Raw genomic sequence first — 25,724 nt, forward strand, 5'->3', positions numbered from 1 at the left:
GTTAGAGGGCAAGAAGGACTTTTATCAAAGCAATTGAGACTGTACAAGCACCTGGGGTATCCTACAGCAAAGCCTGAATCAAAAGCACTGAATGCAGCTTCGACAAGCTAAAGACATCTTGGAAATTTATTATGAACAAATATGAGGAACAAAACTTAAGATATTTCTGATGAAATCCAAGCTTTTTGACCCTGCATAGACAGCAATGGAACTACAACGTTCAAGGCCCAGAAAGGTAGGACATTGTTAAAATAGTCAATGTGACATCAGTGGTTCAACCTTAATCTTAAGCTACAAAAACACTTTTTGTGTGCGAAGAAAACAAAAATAAGCACAAAAAGTATTGTTGTAGCTTCATAAAATAAATCACTGAATGTGGTAGCTGCGTTGCTGTCTATGCAGGGTCAGAAAGCTCTCGGATTTCTTTAAAAATATCATAACTTGTGTTTCGAAGATGAAGGTCTTATGGGTTTGGGGTAAGTAATTAAGACAGTTTTTATTAAATGCATTAAATGCATTTTGCTTTACTGTTAGTTCATGATACCTAATGTACTAACTAATATCTAAAGAATTAAAGTGTTACCAGAAATTTTAAGATCAATCGTCAAAACAGCATCTCTCACAGTCTGAAACTGTAAGTTCGTGACCAGTGTAGTGACCAGTGGGAGGAGCATTACATAATTCAATGATGCTTATGCACGTACTCATTAATCTCAACCTGGGAGATAACAAAGGAACTATGCTGTTCACACAACTGAATAAAAGAACAAAACAATAATTTGCAAATTGAAAAAGAGGGAACAAAAGAAAGAAAGAGGGACAGGAGAGAGAGAGAATGAGCAATTTGTAACGCATTTATGATAATACCATGACAAAACCCTCATTTCAGCGAGGAGCCGTGTGGCAGCCAAATTCCCATCTGTCCTCCCTGCCACCCCTGCTGTTGCTGGCTTCAAGACAGACTTCACACAGGTTTTTCACGGCCGTTAACTGTCATGAACCACACAGGCACTGAGAGCCTAACCTGTTGGCTCACAGACGTCTCTCTCAGCTGCCATCTCTATCTGTGCTATATTTAACCCTAAAACCTGTTGTAATATCGGGTAGACAGAAATGAAGAGGGTCAAGAGAACAAAATAATAGGAAGGAATATCCAAGCAGCTAAACGCTTCACTCCCAAAGCCTAATTAGACAGACTAACTGTCTTTAGTAGGCAACTCTGTGGCCTTCACACCCTCACATAGTGGTAGGAGGAGAGAAATCGGGGGAGAAAAAAGACCAGAGCTGAGAAGAAGAGAGAAGAAGGATGCCATTCGTTAGCCAAGGCCTGAGATAAGGAGGATTATACAGATATGGAAATAACCTAGACAGACAGGGCTAAATACAGTTCAGCAGAGTAAGTTTTGCAGATTATAGGGTGAAACAAAGAGCAAGATGGCAGATAGTTAAACGGCCCCAGAGAGAGAGAGAGCGTAGAAAAACTGTGAAGAGAGTGAGGGGGTGGGAGGTGATGGAATAGAGCGAGGCACAGAGTGAGAGGGCGGAGGAGAGAACGAGGGATGAGCGACACACAGAAAGAGAGAGATGGCCAGAGGAGAGAGAGAGACAGAGTGGGAGGACCAAACGCTTGAAAGGCTCCCTGTGATTTTAAAGCACATATTAGCAGAGTGGTTCAGGTGCGGTCATCATGTGGCTATTATTCTTGTGCAGCGTGGCCTGTAATCCCAGAGAAGGGACTAAAATAGACAAACCCTGAGCACCAGCACACTAGAGCACAGGAAGTTCATTGACATCAGCTGCGACAGAGATCCCCCACGTGGCTGATTTTAGTCACAATACTCAACTTCAGACACGGCAAACAAGAAATGGCAATAAATCAATCATTTCAGGCACAGCGTGCATTCAGTGCGGCATTATAATGATCTGTGATGGATCTACTTTAACTTTCTCCAAAAATATTTACAATAAAAAGTGCCCTTTATGTGGCTGTTTACACGCACAAAGATATTCTGATAATAATTTTACATGCACAAGAATATTCAGATATTTATATTTGATATATGCCTGTAATATTAAAGCAATAAGCCCTGTGAAGCTTTGGTTTACAATGAAACCTCCTTAGCTGTTATAAATTCACTGTAAACCATGGCTTCACGGGGCTTATTGGTTTTTTATAAAACTAATAGTTCCGGTCCTTGATTCTGATTGGTTGAGCCACATTCGAAGCTGTTGTAAATTACTTTACAAACATACACCTTTGTTTACATCTGTGTGTTGCTTGTAAGGTTTCACAAAATAAAACAGAGCAAATAAAGTGTAACGATTTTAATAAAAACATTATTCTTACGTGAAACAATGTAGTTCCTCAGAAACTGTTTGTAGAGTAATTTACAACAGCTTTGAATGCGGCTTAACCAATCAGAATCAAGGACCAGAACTATCCATTTTATAATGACATTTTTATTCAATTTAGAATATATCAAAGCATTATTCATCAAATAAATCTAAATTAAATTTAAAAATTTGAGCTCAAATGATCTTATCAAATAAATGCTGCCTTGGTGAGCATAAAAGACTTCTTTCAAAAACATTCAAAAACTAACTTTTGAATTTTTAGTGTATAAAAAATTAAAACAGTTTTGCGAAAAATGTAACTATTTAAAACTATTCTACTATGAGCCACTGAATAAAAAAGAAAGAAGGTAATTGTGACTTTTTTTTTTCATAATTGCATGATACAAACTCGTAATTCTGACTTTTTTCTCAGAACTGTAAGATATAAACTCGCAATTGCAAGTTATAAAGTCAAAATTGTGAGATATATACTTGCATTTGCAAGAAAAAAAACAATTTGAAGAATTTGAAGTCTGAATTCTGAGAAATAAAGTCAGAAATGCAAGATAATCATAATTCTGACTTTTTTCTCATTTCTCTTTTTTTCCATATCTCACAATTCTGACTTTTCTCTTTATAACTTGCAATTGTAAGTTTAAATATCACAATTCCGAGAAAAAAAGTCAGAATTTCAAGATGTAAACTCAATTGCGAGAATAAAGTCAGAACTGTTAAATAAAAACTCGCAATTACCTTTTTTAAAAAAATTTATTCAGTGGAGGAAACTGAATTCCATATTAACAAACTGATTAATTACTGTCCAAAATAACTAAAATGCATCATATTAAATAACAAGAGTGACCCTTTACAATTTTTCTTGAAGAGAGTAGCAGGTCAAAAATACGATCATTTTGACCCACACAATGTATTTTTGGCTATTGCTACAAATATACCTGTGCTACTTAAGACTGGTTTTGTGGTCCAGGGTCACAAATGCTTTTATGGCTTTATTGAAACAATTGACCTCAGTGGGATAATTCAATACGCAAAAGTGGTCAGTGTGTGAATGTATGTGAATGCTTTTAAACCCTACAAACCTTAAGAAGATCTTTTGGGAAGTTCTGGCCATCATTTAGCCCCTCCAGGTTACTAACAAACTGCATGCAGGACATCCTCTTCCCAACGTTCTGAATGAGAGAGAGATGATAACATATAAATTCACTGTCAGCTGATGCCCTGACCTATTTCACAGTTCCTGTGCACTCAACAACACTTAAAATACCAAGTACACAGTGGGCAGTAAATGTGTTAATATTTTCTGCAAAAAATAATTTAGCTTCCCCTGAGAATAGTTTTTACTATTACATTTATGGATGAATTTCTATTTTTATTCCTAACTGTAAAACCGACACGCCTCCTCATCCCCTCAGGGTGGTGAACAGCTCAGAGAATAAAATCCATCCTAAAAACACAGTTCCAGCTCCCTTCACAGAGACTTAAATCATGAACATGTAAAAATAACAATAGTAGTTTCACAATAAACACCTTATTATAACTTCCAGTTTTTTTTTAACAGTCAGATACTGTAATATTTTTTGTTTTCTACAAAACAGACATGAACATTTCAGAGATGTGAACTAGTATTCATTTTAGAAGGTTAACTTTTGCACAGCAAAAACACACTGTAGAAAAATTTAATAAAAATTAAAAATGTATTCACGCTTTATAGCTTACTGTTTATTACAAAAGTAATAAACGTGTATATTATCCTTGGGATTTTATCCTGAATATGTTTCAAGATTTTCATTGTTTGTTAAGTGTTTATGGTACATCAGAACATCATATACGTCATTTCTCAAACTCACATGACCATGCAGATCAGTGTTGAGCAGCATCAGGGCACAAGTCAGCGTGTGAACACTGTCTGAAACACAGAGGCACAGAACTCCCATAAGCTCACACACTCAGAGCAAGAGCACCCCATAGTGTTAGTCATATTATAATACACATCAGATGCAAAACAAATGCACATTCATTCACAAACACAATGCTGCTATGGCCTACCTTCATTTAGTATAGTGTTCGGGTTGCACTGGAGGTATCTTTTAGAGAAATGGGACAATACTCGCTCCCTCTCTTGTGTCTCTCCCATTAGGGCAAACTCTCTTAAAAACACTCTAAGAAACAAGCACGACAAAAGGAAGAACAGACTGAGAATTTTAATAACACCTGTTGGACAAGTGAAATAAGAGCTAAGATTTCCTTAACTAAACATGGGAGGAATAGCAAGCTCACCTTAACGCCTGATCCACCATCATCCCTGAGAAATTAAAATAACTGAGATACTCCTCCGCCACCATGTGACTGAAATCATTGCTGCACAAGACATGAAAAGACAAAAACATAAGAAAATATGTTTTTAAGAGCGTCTATTTACTAAATAGCATCTGCCTTGTTGGCTATTTACACTAACTCCGCCCACTAACATGTGATTGGACTAGACAAAATTACAAAAGACACTTGCTAAACAACAGCTCCAGGTGCGTAAGTAGTAAAGCGAGTGTAGTGGCAAGTTTGAATTGGCCTTTTGCCAAACATGTTCTTTATTTTCACAACACAATTCAGACAGGAAAGCAATTTATTTTCAATAAAATGAAAGATGATTGAAAAATAGAAAATAAGTGCCTCACTGGTGTTTATCGGTTAGGGTTAGGGGTTAATATGGAGAGGGGTTAATTGTCCCAATTAGGTGGCATCCATTTCATAATTTTAATAAAAAGGATCATTCACACTCAATATGTGACCCTGGACCACAAAACCAGTCATAAGTAGCAAAAAATACATTGTATGGGTCAAAATGATCGATTTTTCTTTTACGCCAAAAATCATAAGGATATTAAGTAAAGATTATGTTCCATGAAGATATTTTATAAACTTCTACTGCAAATATATCAAAACTTAATTTTTTATTAGTAATATGCATTGCAAAAAAATTTTAGACAATTTAAAGGCGATTATCTTAACAAAACATACAGTGATAAAAGGTTTATTTATTCAGCTTTCAGATGATATAAATCTAAATTTCAAAAAATCTACCCGTATGAGTGGTTTTGTGGTCTAGGGTCACATGTTATTACTGCATACTGTATAATAGTGTACTACAATACTGAGGTGTAAATATCTGCCACTAATTGCACTAAGTAGTATAAATGGTATCTACTCTAACTAATATTACTGGAAAGAAATTATTGCTATTTTTACATAGTGTAAACAGAGTATATCGCTATTTGCACTTTGTGTAAATAGCACATCGCTAAGAAAATATTCTATTTTCACTTAGTGTAAACAGCGAAGTGCAAATAGAGATATATTCTATTTACACTGCGTAAAAATAGCATTTCTTCTTTCCAGTAATATTACTTAGATGCTATTTATACTACTTAGTATACTTAGTATTTATTTGCACCTAATGCAAATAGCAGATCCAAAACTCAATCTTTTCATACAAATTAGTTTACATTTTCACAATTAAGTGACCCTAAAAACAGTGCAGAATTATAAATATTTATTATTCATTTTTAACTTAGAAAGTTGATTTGATTTCAAAACCCAAAACAATTTATTTTCAAAGTTAAAATTTTTGCATAATTTCTTCTCATTTGCCCTAAAACATGGTATTTATTATTATTATCAAATATAACTTTGCTTCACAAAATTAAAAAAAAAAAAATGAAATAAATAAATGCAAACACAAGCTTCTTTGTATTTATAAATGGTTAAATAATCCTCACTTCTTGCTCAGGTGACGTGCCACGTCTGACTTCTTAAATCCATCAAGGCTATACAAACGTTTGGCCAGGCGTTTTGCAGCTTGGAGGTCAGCTTTGTTTCCATTGGCCAGAGTTTCATTGTTGCCCAAAGCCAATCGCTCAGCCACCTCCGGATCGGACTCAGACACCGGCCTTGATGGCCTCTCTCTGGAACAGAGAAAAAAAAATGAATGACGGGTGACACACATTTATTTGAATATTTATTATAGCATTGCCAAGAAAAAGTCCAAGTGGCATACATTTTACTTGTAAAAAGATGACCCAAATATGATATGTAAATATGCTTGGGCTTAAAGTCAGCCATCATGGACAACTACACAACACAAGCATACTGAAGCATACTGAATACATTAATACTGACTATTCATCAAAGCAGTCAAATCATGAGGTTAAATTTGTTTACCTTCCATCTCTCATGTCTGAACCTGTTATTCTTAGCACAAGCAGTGTGTTGTAAATAGAGTCTATCTCATCTACCTATACTGACTTTCCCAGCAGATCAACTCAGTCCACCAGTTCAAACCAGTATTTAATAACTAAAAAAGCACACCTGAAAAACTACTATAAGTGCATAAACCTGTACATTTGCCTTCTTTACACTATTCAAACGCACAAAAGATTGTCATACACACACAAGCACAAACATAAAGGTCTTCAGCTAATATTCACATGTGAATAACATGAGGAAAGAAGAAGTATAGCTTATATAAAAAGTGTTACATATTAATGTATTTTATTCAGTCTTGAATCAAACATTAAAACATAAAACTCTAAAAACTTAATAACATAAAAGGTCTGAAAAACCAAAAAAGAGCAGCTCTCCACAAAAAGTGCTTTAAAAAGCATCTACTCTACCTCAGTGATCCAACTCTGCCTTTAAACCACCGCATTCCAAAGTGCGTTAGATGTAGAAGCAGCAAAAAAGTTCATGCCACATGCAGATCACCCCTGTCAGCTGTCTTTGGTTTGTTCCGAAGTTCTCCATTCCCAACCTACTCCAACCGGATAGTTCACAAACAAGGCAGGGGAGGAGACTCGAAGAAAGGGGATGAGGGCAGACTGTTTGTTCTTCAAACAATGGACAGATAGAAACAGGGTCGAAAAAACCAGGAAGAAATATAGAGAGCTTTTCCGCCACGGCTTCTAGGATGTGGAAAGAGCTTTATAGAAAGAATGGACAGTGACTAACAGACACACCTTTGCTAAATCTTAGCAAAGGATATATTTAGACACCTGTGCTTGAATAACAACAACATGACACACATATCACAACTTGTTTGGTGAGAGCACTTAAAGGGGAAAAATGCAAGACAATGATTGCTACAAATGGCATTCTACATTATTTGAATATATGCCATTTATTGGATGTGTTCACACCCACTCACTATAAATGATGAGGTGAACAGGCAAACAATCACCTGTACTGAGGCTCTACAACATTCCAGTGCTTTGTAAAAACATTTTAACACACCTCTTTTTAATGATGATGACAAGATTCACATACAAAAGGAGGAAAAAGTCAAAATAACTGCAATAACATGCAATAACTTTGCATGACTTGTCAGTCAGTGTCACATACCGAAGATAATTATACATACCTTACACTAACAACAAGTTGCACTTGAATTTTATGTCTTGACTGGTAATGAAAACAAGGAATTTAAAGTGACTATAACAACAGTGTACAAACTGTACAGTTATATTTCAAAGAAATTTCAGGAGGAACTTTCACAATTTGTAATATTTTAACTGACAATGAAGTGATAGTGACAGTTTCTCATGTCAGATGATAGTCCTAATGAAAAGAAATCAAATGCCAAGCTCTGTCATGAAACTCTAGATTGATGATATTCAAAGCGTTAAATTACTTGGCACAAGCTGATTGGTTCATGTTGCATAGGCAGCCAATGAGCTTGCTGCTTTACACCTACATGACTGGTGGTTAGCATTTACTAGAGCATTTTGCAGCATGCTTTCAGAGTTCCTCTAAAACCCTCCACCTCCCCAGGTCCACCTGTAAAGATCTGCTACAAGTTATTACATATGCTACTTGTGCAGCTGCAGACTGTCTTAAAGGAGAAGTCCACTTCAAGAACAAAAATTGACAGATAATGTACTCACCCCATTGTCATCCAAGATGTTCATGTATTTTTTTCTTCAGCCGAAAAGAAATTATGTTTTTTGAGTTAAACATTTCAGGATATTTCTCCATATAATGGACTGATATTGTGCTCCGATTTTGAACTTTTTTCAAAATGCAGTTTAAATGCGGCTTCCAACGATCCCAAATGCGGTTGTAAACGATCCCAGCGGAGAAAGAAGGGTCTTATCTAGCGAAACTATCTGTTATTTTCATTAAAATAAAATAAAATTTCATTAAATACAATTTAATACTTTTTAATCTGAAATGCTCGTCTTGTCTTTCTCTCCCTGAACTCTTTATATTCTGACTCAAGACAGTTAGGGTATGTTGAAAAACTCTAAGCGTATTTTCTCCCTCAACTTCAAAAACCATTTCAAAATCATCCTACATCGCTGCAGAATTTCCAACCCAGTCTTTGCAAAGTGAACATGCAAAGAAGATCAAACACCCTTAACAAAAAAGGTAAAACAGCGATATAGGACGATTTTGAAGTTGAGGCAGAACATGAGATGGGAGTTTTTCGACATACCCTAACTGTCATGAACACGAAAAAAAAAGTGTATAGGCAGAGTGAGATAAAACGAGCGTTTGAGATTAAAAAGTATATAAACTGTATTATTATTATTAAAATAACCAATCGTTACGCTAGATAAGACCCTTCTTCCTCAGCTGGGATTGTTTACAACCGCATTTGGGATCGTTCGAAGCCGCATTTAAACTGCATTTTGGAAGTCCAAAATCTGGGCACAGTACCAGTCCATTATATGGAGAAAAATCCTGAGATGTTTCCCCTCAAAAAAAACATATCTTTATGGCTGAAGAAAGAAAGACATGAACATCTTGACAAGGGGTGAGTACATTATCTGTCCATTTTTGTTCTGGAAGTGGACTTCTCCTTTAAATACACCGTATTGGCATATGTTTTGGCAGTAGCAAGTTCCTGTACCAGCTTTGCAATAGCATCAACCAACAGCAGCAGCAATTCAGCAGCATAGCAAAAAATTTCTGAGAGTTGTCATAATAGAACAGTTACTATGGTTACATCCTCAGGCTAATGTAATTTCTGGTAGCAAATATCTATTTACCATTAGGTAACTAACTAAATACACGTACATGTAAAATGCCCCTGAACCCTACATTTTGTCAACAATTTTAAATACAGTCATACCACCCAAACCCCAACTTAAATCAGCCTGTTAAATTGAGAACTTTGAAGTGCTTTTGAATACTGCATTTGCTCAAGTATTCACCAAACACTATTTATTAAACAGTAAAACAACAACAAAAACTAAAATAAACACTATATATATATTTTAATAATGACAATAATAAAATAAATGTACAAAATCTGTGTAAAGCAATATTAAATGTGTTCTGAGTTCGTCACACCACAGAAAAATGTATTAACCACCCAGCCAAATTTGAATTATAAAAAGTAGACAAGTAAATAAAATAAGCAGTAGCCTATTCTCTGCTCTCAAGAGCCAGGGGCGTGTCCACTGTCAGCACTGAAGCCACACCCACTCGTGGGAAAGCTGCTTCTCACAACTGTCAAATTCCACTATAACCTGAATGGATGCCCTGTCTAGCAGCTTAATTTAAATAAAGAGACCAAGCTGTTTTGTAATTTATCGCAACCAGGTTATATGCATTTACGTGACCAAGGCATAGCTAGCTAGCTAGCACACTATAGGCCAGGGGTGGCGAACTCCGGTCCTGGAGAGCCACAGCCCTGCAGAGTTCAGCTTCAACCCTAATTAAAACTCACCTGCCTGTAACATTCTAGTAACCCTTCAGACCCTGATTAGCTTGTTCAGGTGTGTTTGATTAGGGTTGAAGCAAAACTCTGCAGGGCTGCGGCTCTCCAGGACCGACGTTCGCCACCCCTGCTATAGGCTGTAGTAACTAATTGTAATGACAGTAACTCGTGATCGAGCAGGCGAACCACTGATGCTAATGCTCTCTAGTTATTATAGTGTTAGGGAAAGAGCCAAGCTAAGTGGCTCCAGTGCATCATCGAGACATGATTTCAGCCATGCCCAAAAAATGCTGAACAACTGTTTAACAGTCAAAAAGTCCTTCTGGAATTCTCATATGTTTTTCAAAACAGCGTCTGCGCCATTCAATAACACAGACACGCAGAAATACGGCTCTTATTAAAATGCGTTCTTAAAGTACCGGTACTAGTATAATGCGGAATCGTACCGTTTTTAAAAGCAGGGTATTGCAATACTTTTTAAGTACCGGTATATCGTGGAACACTACGTCACAGTGGCTCAGAATTGTCAAAACACCTCTCAATATGCTTGCTATGGATGCAAAAAATGCAGAAAAATGAACCTGATATGAATTTTTTATGATGGACTAAAGTTTTGGAGGCAGTGTGTAAACATGATTGACACAACGTGACTTGTATTTATTTTTTAATGTGCGAAATTTTCGCATACCTTTTCGTATCAGTCAAAATCTGTCATGCACACTTCTCAAAAGGCTTGCTACGGATGTGAAAAACACACAAACTTGAACCTGATCCTATTTTTTTATGACGAAAGTTTCAGAGGCAGTGTGTAAACGTGATTGACACAACGTGAGGTCATATTTATTTTTAAACGTGCAAAAATTTCAGACTGTGCAAGTACCTTAACTCAACAATTCAGTACTACATAGTTCACAGTCTTTGTAACTTTGTAAATGCCTTTACACAGATTTTAATAAAATCAGTAAAACTTTAAGTGAAATTAATATCCTAAATACATTTAAAAAAAAACTATCAATAAAGTTATAAAAACCATAATAGTATCTCAATTAATAAAAACTATAATAGTATCTACATCTTTCTACTCACCGGTATATGGCAGGGTGGGGGGCATACTTGTAATTATCCTCCAAGGCTCCACCCCCCCAGCAGAGCACATAATGAGCCATCACCTTAGCCCTGCCCCTTCACACCTTACATAGCCCGAAGACGTGGGCTTGCTGATAAACGCAGCAACTAGCTATCCACATGTTTCTACCCTTGCCTGAACCTCCTTTTGTCCAGAACTAGCCTGAGGAGGCTTTTAGAAGAAATCTGACCCTCTGCTTCTGCAAGTCCCTTGTACTGTCATTGTTTAGTCTTGCTTGTTTAGTCGCCGTGTTGTTGTTTCAGTTATCCTGCTCCAAACTTTTACAAGGTCTTTTCATGCCTATAGCGTAGTCAGTTTTATTTTCTCGTCCTTTCTCCCCCACCGGCTGTTCCCGCCTTACTCTCGCCTGTTTGTGGATGTGAATGCGTGTTCCTCTCGTGTCAGCTGAGCTATTTTTCGCTGGTGGATATGGTCTGTATTTCCTTTCATAACAGTTTACTCCCCCTTTTCCCCTCTTTCCAGCCTTCTCTTCCTCTCTTTGTCTTGCCTTGTTACTTTCGTCCCTCCCATTAGACTTTGTCAATCTTCATTTCAACATGGTGCCGAATACATAGCCTGTCTCATTAATAAATTATTAATATGTATCAATCTATAAGACAAAATGAGCTCCAGAATTGTGTGTTAGAATAATGGATTGTGAGTCTTCGATATCAGCAGCCATTTAAGTAAAATAATGGACAGATAAATACAGCCTTGCTGAAACAGTAATGGTTTCCTACTTTCTCTATTTAAACCCCTGAAATCACACGACAAGTTAATCTGCTCTCACCATGGAGACTGAGTTTGCCTGGCAAAGCTCCAGGTCTATGTGGCCCCATGGCAGGAGAAGGAATGTAGTGGATGAGGCAGGTATCAAAGCAGACAGTGTCTGCTTTTAGGCCCTTTTAACCACAGTAAAACTCAGATAAAACATCCAGACAATGTTCCGTATTGTATGGGACTTGAAAACCTTATCCTCCATAAAAATGCCACTCTAAAAGTTACAAAACACTGTAAAACACTGCTGTTGACGCACAATGCCTACCATGTTTCCAAAGGTCAAATGCATATATTTTCTACTGTCTGCACTATTTTTTTTCTTGATTAGCATTGTTATCTTGTGTGTGTGTGTGTGTGTGTGTGTGTGTGTGTGGATTTTTAACAAAAACGACATCATTGGTTTTCCCCCTTTTTTAAAAACATAAATCTTAGCATACAAGACAAGAAAAAAACAATTTGCTGATGAAAAAAGTAAGGAAAATAATTTTAAGATTTATACGGCAAGTCTTATTATCTTATTCAGTTTTCTTTTGGAGTAAATGTAATCCTTTTAAATTCATTGTTTTTAAGGAGGCTTAGCGGTTAAGGTGGTTTATTGGAAAACAAGATAAAAATGCTGACGATATATGTGTGGACTTAGAGCTGCACTCTTGATTTATTCTGACAGGAGACAGGAAGGAGTAGCAAGAGATTATAGGCCTAAACACAAATCTGACCCTGAGATTGAAGGTCGGTCACAGCACCGGAAGGAGCCATTCTCTTGTGCAGCCATTCCCAAGGAAAACTTATTTAGTTAGGAACTTTATCCTTATATGACTGCTTTATATGTACAGTTCTGTTTCTCTGAGGATGATTTGAAGCAAGCCCTGCAAGCTAACAGACATTTTAAAAAAGCAGAATCATAAATAAAACAGTTCACACTACAATCATCAAGGGCATCGCTGAGAGAAAATGTATTTGGAGCTCATTCCAAGTCAAAACAGATCAGCCAGAAAACAAAGTGAGTTGGTAACTCAGTACAATCACACAGCTCAGCACTGCCCTCTGGTGGTAAATACTCAACTGTAGATTCTTTCTGTAATCTCATCTCAAAGGCATATAGTAGTTCACCCAAAAATGAAAATTCTGTCATTAATTACTCACCATCATGTCGTTCCAAACCCGTGAGACCTTCATGCATCTTCAGAGCACAAATTAAGAAATGTTCAATAATAATTGTTGATTAAAGTCATTATTTTTGTTTTTTTTGCACGCAAAAACATTCTTGTAGCTTTATAAAATTATGGATAAACCACTGATGTCACGAGGACTATTTCAACAATGGCCTTACTCCCTTTCTGGGCCTTGAACGTGGTAGCATTGCTGAAGATTTAGGAGCACAGTCAAAATATCAGGAGCACCTTCTCATCAATAAACAAAAAACTGATCAAAAATTTGCCTTCCCATTACAACGTGATATTTGACTCCTTAAAATGATTTACAGGGGAATTTTGTTTTACCTTTGTAATGGCATTTTATAAGCTTTCTAATATTTCTAATTAAAACAACAGAATAAGAACAAGAAGAATAAGTTACCAATCAAATGAAATCAATATTAACAAAATTAATTTGTGCTACAGAGGTGGCACAGAACACAACAGTGGCTTGTAGGTGTATATTCATATGTTTAATGAGGCTTAGAGGTGGCATGAGTGCAATCAAATTCATAAATTCATGTTGAGATGAATGTTTTATATAAAAATGTGAATATAGAAATATTACATGATTTAAATAACTGAAAAGATACTTTAAAAATTAAACTAAAACTGCCAGGTGGTAGCAAGTTACAGATTTAATTACTGAACCATTCACTCATTTGATTCATTTGAAAACAGCTGATTCATTCAGGAATAAAGCAAGTGACTGTCTTTATGAATGGGAAATTGAATCATTGACTCACTAGATTCATTTTAAAAATACACGTCATTCATAAACAAAACACTGCTGTGTTTGAATGGAGATGCGCAGCTGCTCAGTTGTCACTTGTTTCAAACTATTTTTGATGACGAAATAGAGCAAAATCAGGCAACAGTGTTATAGTCAGACAGTGTAAGTCACTTAATATTAACTTCTTGCTTATTTACCTTTTGTATTAAATCAATATCTCATTTACAAACTCACTCATCTCAGTTCATCGCATTCTCACAAAATTTTATTATAATCAACAAGCTCTCTACACTGCACAATGAATCTCTTATTTACACTCTCTCTACACTTTGTTTATCAAATGAAGCTCCCCTCAGCGCAAACACAAATATGCTGATCGGGTCAGTCGCACTGGTGCTCCTAAATATATTTTCATAGTCGCACGCAGTAGTTTTCAGTCGCAAATGTGAAATGGTTGCACTGTAAGCTCTTGAATTTCATCAATAATATCTTAATTTGTGTGTTCTGAAGATGAACAAAGGTCTTACAGGTTTGGAACGACATAAAGGTGAGTAATTAATGTCAGGATTTTCATTTTTGGGTAAATTATTCCTTACCGGTACTCAAATACAGTATGTCAAATTGAGCAAATTACATAGAGCTATGGGTGCTATCTGTCATCAAAACAGCTGTTTGCATTTTAAGAGCAACTACTGTGCTGAGGACAGGAATGAGTTTATCTTTGTGTGTGTGTCTGCACTGCCAGCTGTTCCTCTTCTAATGCATATAATTACTATTATTCTTCTAAGTGTTTATTTCACCAGAGGGGTGTAGGGGTGTTTACATTGCACTAACATATCTGTTAACATGCAGTGATGAGATATTTATGACAAAACTAATGGAAAATATTATGAGACCACAACTAACCTTATAGCAGCATCTGTGTCAGAATCAGGCCTGTGGGCTTCATCAGAGCAGGATCCACTGCAGAATGCACTCTCTTCTTCATAGACACTGCTTTGGTCCTCCCTGTGCACGTCCTGGGAGGCCACACACTCTGTGGGATCAGACACAGCAGGTGGTTCGGAGCACGTTAGAGGAGCGAAGTTCAGTTCGATGATCTGCTTGGCACTTTCACTGATCTGACTCTGGATCTCAGGAGTGAGAGTCGGAAAGTCAAAAGTGAAGACAGGTGGGCCGCTAGGGGTGATGTCTTCACTATCCAGGCTGCTATAAGAGGTGCCCTTGGCACGGTGTGACTCCATAATGCTCTCAAAGTGTCTGCTGAAGGAGTCCAATCCATCTGATGAGACTCGGCAGGGGCTGGTCACAGAGATGGGAGACTTCAAAGCCGTGTGGCTGTCAGGCTGGCAATCTAGTGGACTACAAGAAGAGCATAAGTCATACATGTGCTCGCATGAGTGGTTTGTCTGCATTGTTTAAATAAATTAAAATGATTCCACAGTACTGACACACTCTAAAATTCTACATCTTTGCAAATAAAGACCCATGCTGTAAAAAAATAAAAATGTGAAATATGTGAAAAATAATTCGTTTCTTTTAACAGCGTTCATACAGATACTGTAAAATGAAATTCCAGGACTTTCAAGGACTTTTCAAGCACTACTTTTTTGATTTTCAGGGACTTCAATCAGAGATCTCACTCAAACAATGTCTTCTCTTTCAAATTCTAAAAAAAGAGAAATAGATAAATAAAAATATGCCATTAAAAATTGGCAAAAATAAAGTGAAGCACATGCAAAGTATTACAATGTATACTACACTTTTACTATAGTAAAACCACGGTTAATTTTCTTAAGAAATTTGTATTTGTGTATACTATTCTTTATTTTGTTTTTATAACTACCTTAATAGTTTGATATTTTCCACTGTTTAAAAAAAAAAAAACAGAAAAAAAAGATTTGAGAAATCGCTCCGAAAAAACACTTTTCAGATTAGGATTTAGAGCACGGATTGCGAATTATTTGACTTAGATTGGAACTTTGTGTAATATGAGTCATTTAATTTAGATCGGGACATCAAATTGTGTATCGCAAATCATTTGATTTGAATCATTCAATTCGCGAAATGATTCACGAACCCGTTCTGATCTAGCTTAAATGACTCGCAATATGTTCTCCAAAGTCCCAATCTAAATCAAATGATTCACAATGTGCAATTTCAAGTCCCGATCTAAATCAAATGATTCACAATACACGATCTGATTGGAGAACTTCGAAAGATCGATTCATTTTGCGACGCAATGGTTTAACTAATTCGGAGTTTCAAAAAGTTCCCTTTCTCCCATCACTACGTGCTTTTTTAAATCCGTACAAGCAATGCTGAAATTCAAAAATAATTGGCTCTTTTAATTTGATATGGTTTTTGCTAGTGAATTGCTTAAAATGAATGATCGAGTCAAGTTTGAATTAGTCGTAATGGCTCCGGCATAAAAACGTAAATTTATTTGATTTGTCTGTTCCAATTTTCACGTCTTCAGCCATGTTTACACAACATTGTCAGTACTACTACTAGCTTAGCTCAACTGTATAATTCAAGCACTTCAAGCACCTTGTACGAACCCTGTTTTAAATTTACATTGAAACTGTTGAAATAACTTATTTTTGTTTTCTTTGTACAAGTATTCTCGTATATTCGTAAAATAAGGGTTGAGACACTGATGTCACATGGACTATTTTATCGAGGTCCTTAATACCTTTCTGGCCTTGAACGTATCCGTTGCATTACTGTCTATAGAGGGTTAGAAAGCTCTCGGATTTAATCAAAAATATCTTAATTTGTGTTCTGAAGATGAATGAAGGTCTTACAGGTTTGCAACAACATGAAGGTGAGAAATGAATGACAGAATTTTCATTTTTGGATAAACTATACCATAGATATCAAATGAAAGTCCTCTGTTGCATTCACTGGGATGCAGATGGCGGTGTGTGAATTCACATATGTAGTGGTGCCATAGTGTAATCTATTTCACACTCACCCTCTCAGTAGTCGACTAAACACTTCATCTCCCTCAGGTGTGGCATTTTGCCTCTTTTTGTCGCCTTGCATCCTCACACTGGCCCAGCTCACCACCTCTTCATCTTCCAACTCCTCCTCACCATCTGTGAGTGGGCACTGCACTCCTTCCAGGGGGCTGCTGCTGTTAGTGCCTGAGGTGCCCAGCACACTGCGGTTACTGCCAAAAGCAGAGTCCACCTCCTCCTGTTCTGCCAGCATCACCTCATCAAGGTCTGTTTCTCTGTAACAGCGCAGGGGCACCGCATCTATGTCTGTCTCTGAATATTTGACATTACGTCTGATGATGCCGGTCTTATTAGAGGACCCAACTGTGGGATGATGGTTTATCAACTCCACATCGACTTGCTGTATATTGTGGCATGGGGATTTTGAAGAGCCGGTTGATTTACAGTGTCTTGAATGTGTTGTTATAGGCCTTGGAGGGGTGGACAGCGGCGGAATGGGTGTCGGAGAGTCACTGGAACAACCACTGGAGGGTGCAGTGGAGGAGCCTGGAATGGAAAACCAAAGGATTGAGAGTGTAACTGTTTTAATTTGAAATAAGACATTGTTAATCTTTACATCCTTGGATAGTTTTACACAGTTTTGGTAAACGTAATTGGCTTTGACCACATTTTAATTCCATCTGCAGAAGGTTTCATCTAAATGGACTTACAAACAAGGACGTTATTAAAGAAATAATTTTATGACATTTCTAGGCCCTGTAGCTCAACAGGTAGATGGCACTACAAGGTCATGAGTTTGATTTCCAAGAAATTCATATACTGATAAAAAGTATAGCCTGAAAGTGTTTCAATAAAAGTTTTTGCAAACTAGTCGGCACTGATAGCCTAGTGGGCGGTGGGCTGACATCTGGCGCAGTTGAGCTTCGGGTATCCCGAGTTCGAGTCCCACCTTGTAGACCTTTCCCAACCCTGTCCCCCTCTCTCCCCCCTTAACTTCCTGTCATATCTCCACTGTCCTTTCAGGAAAAAAAAAAAAAGTACTTGCAAACCATATAATTGCCAAGGTAACAAGCAATTTTTAAAGAATAAATCAAGTGACTCAAAGTGACTCATTCTCTTCTAACCTCTCTTTGGCCTCAGTGAATAAACACCTACACAGAATAATGAATTCAAAACTCAATGAACCTAAAAATAATTTATCTGAAGGCCACAGGAATTACAGATAAATACATCATTTTTCAAGAAATGTAAACACAACAACATAAAACACAGCTAAAATCTAGCAAAGCTCTAACATGAATCCATTAAAAGGTCATTTCAGTAAAGAGACCGTATATCACCTTGAGAATTAATGAGAAAAAAAAAACAAAGAGCCAAATTTAACAGAGAAGGCAAATCCTAATGTCATGCTTTGGGGGATGAGGCTTGTTACATAATTGGATTAAGCATTCATTATGAGGCAAACAGCTTGTTTACAAGGAGAGGCAAATTAAATAAATAAGAACGAGATTTCAGAAAACTGGCTCCTGGAAGTCTGAGTTGGGCATTTCTCAGAAATTCTCACCTTTTGTTTCATGTTGATCTTGCTGATCAGAGTGGGAGCCAAACAGGAACTCCCATTTGGCACGGGCGATTTTCTGAGAGTGCAAGGAAGGCCTCGACAAAAATGGTCCACTTTCAGACTACAAACAAAAATAGAGTTATCAAACAACAAAATCAAACCGTGAAACAAGGCATGAAATGAAAAGATTACTTCACTTCCACAATAAAACATTTACTTATAATTTACTCAACCCTACATTGTCCAAGATGTTCATGTCTTTCTTTCTTCAGTAGAAAAGAAATCAAGGTTTTTCAGGACAACATTCTAGGATTTTCTCCACATAATGGACTTAAATGGGGATCAACGGGCTGAAGGTCCAAACTGCAGTTTCATCTTGCACTAGCTCCACCTCAGGCATTACGGAATTATGCACATGTGATGTAGATGGAAGTATCGACCCAGTGTGTACAAAGCAAACGTGCAAAGAAAGTCAAACACCTTTTACAAAAAAGGTAAAACAATGATGTTGGACGATTCTGACGTTTTAGTAGAAAAGGAGACGGAATTTTTCACCCTACCCTACCTTTTTGAACCAAAGTACAAAGACAAAGAATTAACTATGAGTGACCTTTCCATTATGATTACACAATACGTGAAGAAGTGCATCAGGGTTGCCAGGTTTCCACAACAAAACCCATTCAACTGCTACTCAAAACTAGCCCAATCACGTTTCGACGGGGGCCCCCATTAAAAATCATTTTTTGTTGGGGTTCCCCTGGCAAATTTGTATTTCAGTTTCTAAATATGACGTTATTGGGGTCGCTTCAACCCGCGGACATCAAAAACAACCCACGGCAACAGTGTTAAAGTCGTCCAACTTGGCAACACTAAAGTGCATGTGTATCACAGAGCTAGTGCAAGATGAGCATTTGTGGTTAAAAGGTATATACATTTTTATTTTCTTTAGAAAATGACTGATCATTTCACTAGATGAGATTCCTCAACTGGTATCATGTAGAGAGCCCTTTGAAGCTGCACTGAAACTGCAATTTGGACCTTCAACCTGTTGGGTCCCATTGAAGTCCACTATATGGAGAAAAATCCTCAAAAACTCCTCAAAAACCTTAATTTCTTTTTAAATGAAGAAAGACAGACACGAACATTTTGGATGACATGGTGGTGAGTAAATTATCAGGAAATTTTTATTCTAGAAGTGAACTAATCCTTTAATCTAAAGATGTGTACCAAGATCACCTGTATGCCTGTGTTTCCCGAGTCAGGACTCTTCTGGCTGGTTCTGCTGGATGTCTCTGAGGATATGCAGTCTTTCTCATGTGCAGTGCTCTCTATAAGGCTGCCTGTGACCCCACTGGAGCTTTGTGATGCTGTACCACTCCAGTCCTTGTTAGTCCTAGTATCAGCTTTCATCTCATTTTTCTGCACTGAGAGCTTACAATGGTTTTCTTGAGAGAGTGGTGTTGTTGGACTATTCCTCTTAAGACTTTCCACCTCCCCCAACTTTCCCTTTTCTCTGGCTAAGCACTCCTCTATTCCATGCTGAACAGTCCAGCTTTGTCTCTCTAGGTTAGGCCTTGTGAAAGTTCTTCTGCTGCTACCTGGACTGTCTTTGTGACCTCTGAGTGTCTCATACTGCCTACGCTCATAGCTATGATTGTCTCTTGTGTACTGGGAAGGCAGGTGCCGATGCAAAGTCGGGCTGTCTTTCCCTGCCAGCTGTGTTCTCTCAATCTGTGGGTCTCGTATGGGAGAGGACGATATTACATCTGAACGGTTCAACCTCGCTGGAGCTGCTGGAGATGTGCTTCCAATGTGGGGCAAAAAAGAGGTTGCTTGAATAGAGTGGTGACCAGTCTTGATAGACTCCTGAACAGGAAGGTTGCAATTAGAGTGAGTTTGTGCTCCAGGGCCCTGGAAACTAACATAGAGCTGAGGCTCTCTTGAATGTCCCAACTGGGGACTGTCAGACCTTACTGTCTCTGTCGATGATGGTGTTGGGGATGGAGACCTCCTGGCTTCCATAAGAATGGAAAGTTTGGAGGCTTCCTCTGCTAGTTTACGAGCCATCTCGGGACTTGTGGCTGGGGATACGCTCCCCCTTCCACTCACTTCTTCTGCCTTATTTTTGGAGTTGGCCAAGTTGAAATTAACTCTGTGGGCTTGCCGTGGACTATCACTTATGGAATGACTGATTTGTTGATTGCCTGATGGTTGAATTATAATCTTAGCCGGTAGTTCATGTTGAATAGCTGTAGGCTTGCAGGATGGTAAATTTGGGCGATACTTACACCCTTGCACTCTCTGGTTTGAGACCTCCTGAGTATTAGTGGCTGAGTGTGACATGGTAAAGTAGGCTTGCTTGGCATGGTTAGACAGTTGATCTGTAGCAGGGCTCCTAGGAATTCTGTAAAACAAATTATTCCGCTCATGGTCCACTATTGTTGCTTTAGTGGGCAGAGTTCTAGAACTGCATGGTATCACCGGTGATCCAGACCAAGACCGACAGCGACGCTGCTCTTCTCTCCTGACGTCATGACCTCTATCAGGAAAGTTGCCTGCCAGTTTTTGCCTTAGTTGAGGGGAACCAAATTCCTCCAATGCTCGATGGGTGGCTTCTCTGGCAATGGAGTCTAGAGTTGCCCTCCGAAAGCTGGGTGTACCCATATGTGAGTTCCCCAAACCTTGACTAAGCTGTTTTGAACTACAGTTGTTCATGGTCTCCAAGCTGTTGAACCACACTGGGTCACTAAGCCTTTTTCTAAGGTGAAGAGGGGTAGCTCTTTCCTCCATGGCTCTGTTGAATGGATTCTGAGGCTCGCTTTGGCATGAAGAGCCATACTTACCCTCTACGGATTTAACTTTAGCTTTTTCAATGTAACTGAAAGTGGCAACAGATCGCCTCCCTTCATCTCCTGCTTTGATCTTAGTTGGGCTGCAAGCTTTACGAGTTCCACTGGGAGTAGGAGGGGCAGTAAACCGTCCTGAGAAGTGAGGGTCCCTCCCAAAGTAGGGGTCACGTTCAGAAGGAGCACACACCAAGTGACACGCTTTTCCAGTGGGATCTGTTTGAAGGGCAGACAGTAACTGGTTTATCTCATCATAAGGTAGACCTTTCTGGTGTTGGGTCACCGAGTCATGTCCTGGATGTAGCTGAAAACTTACGGAGTGTCTAGAGGTTGATTTATTGGAGGCCAAGCTCTGGGTGCTGCTTCCACCTTTATGCAGGACCCCACGTGGGGATGTCCGGTCATGTGGTGCATTAGGGCCACCACACTGCGACGACTGAAGGATGTCTGGTGGTGTCAACATGAGGTTGTCTGTTTTCGACACATCTCCCAGGTCTTTTCCTTCCTCATCAGTGACAGATCTCACCTCTACGTACAAGTGGAGGATTTTACCTGACTGAGACATGACCAGCCAAAAACAGCCTGCAGATCGGTCCTACAGCACAGCACCTGTTTTCTGCAATTGATTAATCACACTGGTCATCTTGTTTGCTCTGGAAGTTTGTTGCCGTTCATATCTGAGAGAGAGTTAGGATGGACTCCAATAACATCCCTAAAATCACCTATAAGAGACAAACAGAACGAAATATTTCAACTCATTACATTAACATATTTTAGACCAGGTTCAGTATGACTTTTGTACACTGACCAGCATAATTAACTCTAAGGTTAACACTAGCAATAGCTCTCATTTAAATTGATATTTATTACAAATTCACAATTCTTGTATAAAGACAATTGTGATCTAACCAGCTTGGCTCCTCGTTTATACTGTACTCCTCCAAAACAAGCTGAGTGTGTTTACTGGTGGCAAGAGGATCTAAATGTGTGACATGCTAATTAAAGAATGTAAAGCAAACTCCACATACGTAAGCATCTTGGCACTGCTGCCGGCAGTCTCTGCCGCACTCCCTCTTCATATTACATAGTGGTAACTGAAATCTACTGTACCTCTCTCAGTGGTCAAGTAAGGTATAATATGAATACCTAAACTGATATACTAAGTACTTCTTTTGCACATAATGCAAGTACACATCAAATGCTTTGTCTTTCTGGTCATTCTTACCGTGCAGACCCTTGCTGGTTAGGGTAACTTGAATATAAATCCACATAAATCTTTTTCCTGTAATGCATTCCAAAAGGCTTTACCATCTGCATTACACTGCAACCACCTTTACAAAACCTCTAAGTCAGTCCATGTGAAATGAAATAAACCTATAGCATTTCCCAGTAGCTCAGAGGAGAGACAAGGCTGATCATTACAAAATGCCTTCAAGGCTTCACTCTCTTTGATGCTCATAAGCCAGTCTAGCCTCTCACATGCTAGTCCTCACACAGCTGCTTGTGTTCTGTCAGCTCTTGTGAGAGTGGGGAAGTGTGGCTGCGACTGGACGTGTGCCAGGTGTTGCGCTCAATTGATTGAGTCGTACGCAACCGGCATCATGACCACCACTGCAGTTATGGGGGAGGAGGTGGGGATGGATAGTGCAGAGTTTTCTCTCAGAGACCACACACATGCTTATATTTATTGGAGCTCTTTAGGCCTCTCTTATCTATTTCTCTTACACACACACACACACACTACAAATTCTTCCTTTGTATTTGAAAAACACTATTCAGCACATTCACAAACTACACACTAATAATGCCACAGAGTCAAACTACACAGACAGGTAGGGCGACTAATACTTGAAATAACTCTCATCTTGTAATTGCAGTCAATCTGAATGACAGAAGCAGAGCATTTGGATGTAAATAGCAGATTTTCACATTCAAAGCCCTTACTTACTGCAGTCTTCCTGCAGTGCTTTAGCTGAAATGTATTGACTATACTGTACGCCTAGTAACTTTATCTGTTTTACATGTTCCAAGGTAACCTGTAACAACTTGAAATTGATCCCTCTTTAATTAACTCATCAGATCAAATTCCTTAACTCAAAGAACACGCAACATTCATGACAAAATACTGTCAGATGTTTGTTGTAAATTAGCTATAGCTACAAATATATGTAGATGTAGAAAGACTATGATTTTGTTCATTGTGCTACTTTAATATATTTTTAAAACAATAAAAAATGAAGGGAGCACTTTATTTTAAGGACAATTCTCACTATTAACTAGTTGCTTATTAGCTTCCATAGTACTAGCACATTGGCTGTTCATTAGTACTATTAAAGCACTATTATTAATGTCTTATTCTGCAATACCTAAACTTAACAGCTAACTTACTAACTATTAATAAGCAGCAAATTAAAGAGTTTATTGAGGGAAACATCTTAGTTAATAGTGAATATGTGTTCCCTATTCTAAAGTGTTATCAAAATAAAAGAGTTTTTGGTAATAATTTAGATTATGGAACACTTTTACTATTAAAAAGTTTTTTCTCTTCAATAAATTCCTAATTTGCTAGTGAATAGTGCTCCCTAATCTAAAGTGTTGGCAAGTTTTTTTTAGCCTACTAATTTTAACATTTCATGATGAGTACTAATTAGTTTTGCTTTGAACTAAAATGCTTTGAACTAGTTCTGCTTTCAAACAAAAAAACTATTGAGCTTTCACATCTTTAATACTACCAAATAGTATAAAAAAGGTATATGGTGTAATTTTAAGTTGTTGTTTTTTTAATATTATAAATCCGACTTTCAGTCATTTTAAAGCACATCTAACATGTTTATTAATTATTTTGACTTTCTTATTCCTTTAATCACTGAAAACGTCAAAATTAAGGAAAGTTGTTCAAACACATACACTGGTAAAGATTTTTAATGTTTTTAATGGAGTCTCCAATGTCATCAAGTCTGTATTTATTTGATCAAGAATACAGAAAAAAAACAATAATATTGCAAAATGTTATTACAATATAAAATGATGATTTCTATTTTAATATACTTTAAAGTATAATTTATTCCTGTGATTCCTTCAGAAGTTTTTCTAATATGCTAATTTACTATCAGTGTTGAAACTGTTGTGCTGCTTAATATTTTGCTGTTGTGCTGCTTAATTTTTAACCTGTGCTTTTCTTTGATTCTTTGATGAATAAAAGGGTTAAAAAAACAGAATTTATTCAAAATATAATTTTTTTCTAACAATATAAGTCTTTCACTTTTTATCAATTTAACACATCCTTGCTGAATAAAAGTATTAATTTCTTAAAATTAAAAAAAATTTACTTACCCCAAACTTTTGAATAGTAGTGTATACTATAACACATAATTGTACGTTTTATTCAATAAAAAATCCTGAAAAAAGTATCACAGGTTCCAAAAAATATTAAGCAGCACAACTGCTTTCCAACACTGATAATAAATCAGCATATTAGAAAGGATTATATGACAATGAAGACTGGAGTAATGATGCTGTAAACTCAGCTTTGCTTTACAGGAATAAATTATATTTTAAAGAATATTAAAGTAGAAATCTGTTATTTTAAATTGCATTTTTTTCTGTATTTTTTATCAAATAAATGCAGGCATGATGAGCAAACATCTTACTGATCCCAAACTTTTAGATGACGTGTATATTTAATATATCTACTTTCGATTAAACAGGCTCTACTTTTCCCCTGCTGTAGCTAATAGGATTCCTCCAACCCCTCCTCCTGTCCTCACTCCTGTAACTGTTATATGAACAGGCACATAGAAACCAATTACAGTCAAACCCCTCCCTTTACCTGTTAACTCCCCTCTCAAGCGCTCCTTCCCATCCGCTACACTGCAGCAGTGGGTACGCAGTAAATTCCCTCCTTCAGAGTCTTCTGAAAAAGATGCTATTCATGTGTATGAAGTCTCTGTGCCTCCCTCTTTTCTCCACAGAAAATAAAAACAGCTCTAGCCTGCCTTACTGGCTCACACATACTGGATTTACGCCACCCACACGACTTAGTGCGTCTTCTCCAACGCCACTCCCCCCCCCACACACTGAAAACCTGTCTTAGCCCAACAGGACTTCCTGCACTCACCCTGTCACTCATGCTCTTAAGACCCACCTCATTCTAAAAATAAGCCAATCAGATGCGCCAGCTCTCTGTCTGTTCTGTGAAGTACTGCATTTTGCAGTAACAGAGTGACAGATGGCAAAAGGTTCAGCTCACTCTACAGAGGGGGGCCTAGCCAGAGGGAAAGCCCCTTGTAAATAGACTAATACAGTAACAGGGGTTAAGAAAAGGCCATTGAGATTACAACTAGTAATCTGAACTGAAACAATCCTGAGTCTCAATTTTAATGCTGTTAGCTGCTGTTGTTTCACTGTATTTTTCTTTTACAATAGTTCTACAGCCTAATACAGTTATACTTTATAT

The 25,724-nt window shown here is 37.7% G+C and overlaps 1 protein-coding gene across 1 annotated transcript in view; it reads right to left on the minus strand.

Annotated features, from left to right (window-relative positions):
* The window catches only part of psda (pleckstrin and Sec7 domain containing a), a 40,504-nt gene extending 15,219 nt beyond the window's left edge, over nt 1-25,285 (minus strand). Inside the window, exons 1-10 of the mRNA XM_051126251.1 lie at nt 25,098-25,285; nt 19,659-21,990; nt 18,426-18,543; nt 16,876-17,407; nt 14,805-15,260; nt 6,126-6,311; nt 4,630-4,710; nt 4,399-4,511; nt 4,200-4,258; nt 3,432-3,521 (exon numbers count right to left, since the gene is read on the minus strand). Coding sequence (XP_050982208.1) covers nt 3,432-3,521; nt 4,200-4,258; nt 4,399-4,511; nt 4,630-4,710; nt 6,126-6,311; nt 14,805-15,260; nt 16,876-17,407; nt 18,426-18,543; nt 19,659-21,833 — 3,810 coding nt within the window. The 5' untranslated portion in view covers nt 21,834-21,990; nt 25,098-25,285. The remainder of the gene's footprint in view (nt 1-3,431; nt 3,522-4,199; nt 4,259-4,398; nt 4,512-4,629; nt 4,711-6,125; nt 6,312-14,804; nt 15,261-16,875; nt 17,408-18,425; nt 18,544-19,658; nt 21,991-25,097) is intronic.
* Between the last annotated feature and the right edge of the window lie 439 nt (nt 25,286-25,724).

This window comes from Labeo rohita, chromosome 13 (genome assembly GCF_022985175.1).
Source record: "Labeo rohita strain BAU-BD-2019 chromosome 13, IGBB_LRoh.1.0, whole genome shotgun sequence".
Lineage (NCBI taxonomy): Eukaryota > Metazoa > Chordata > Actinopteri > Cypriniformes > Cyprinidae > Labeo > Labeo rohita.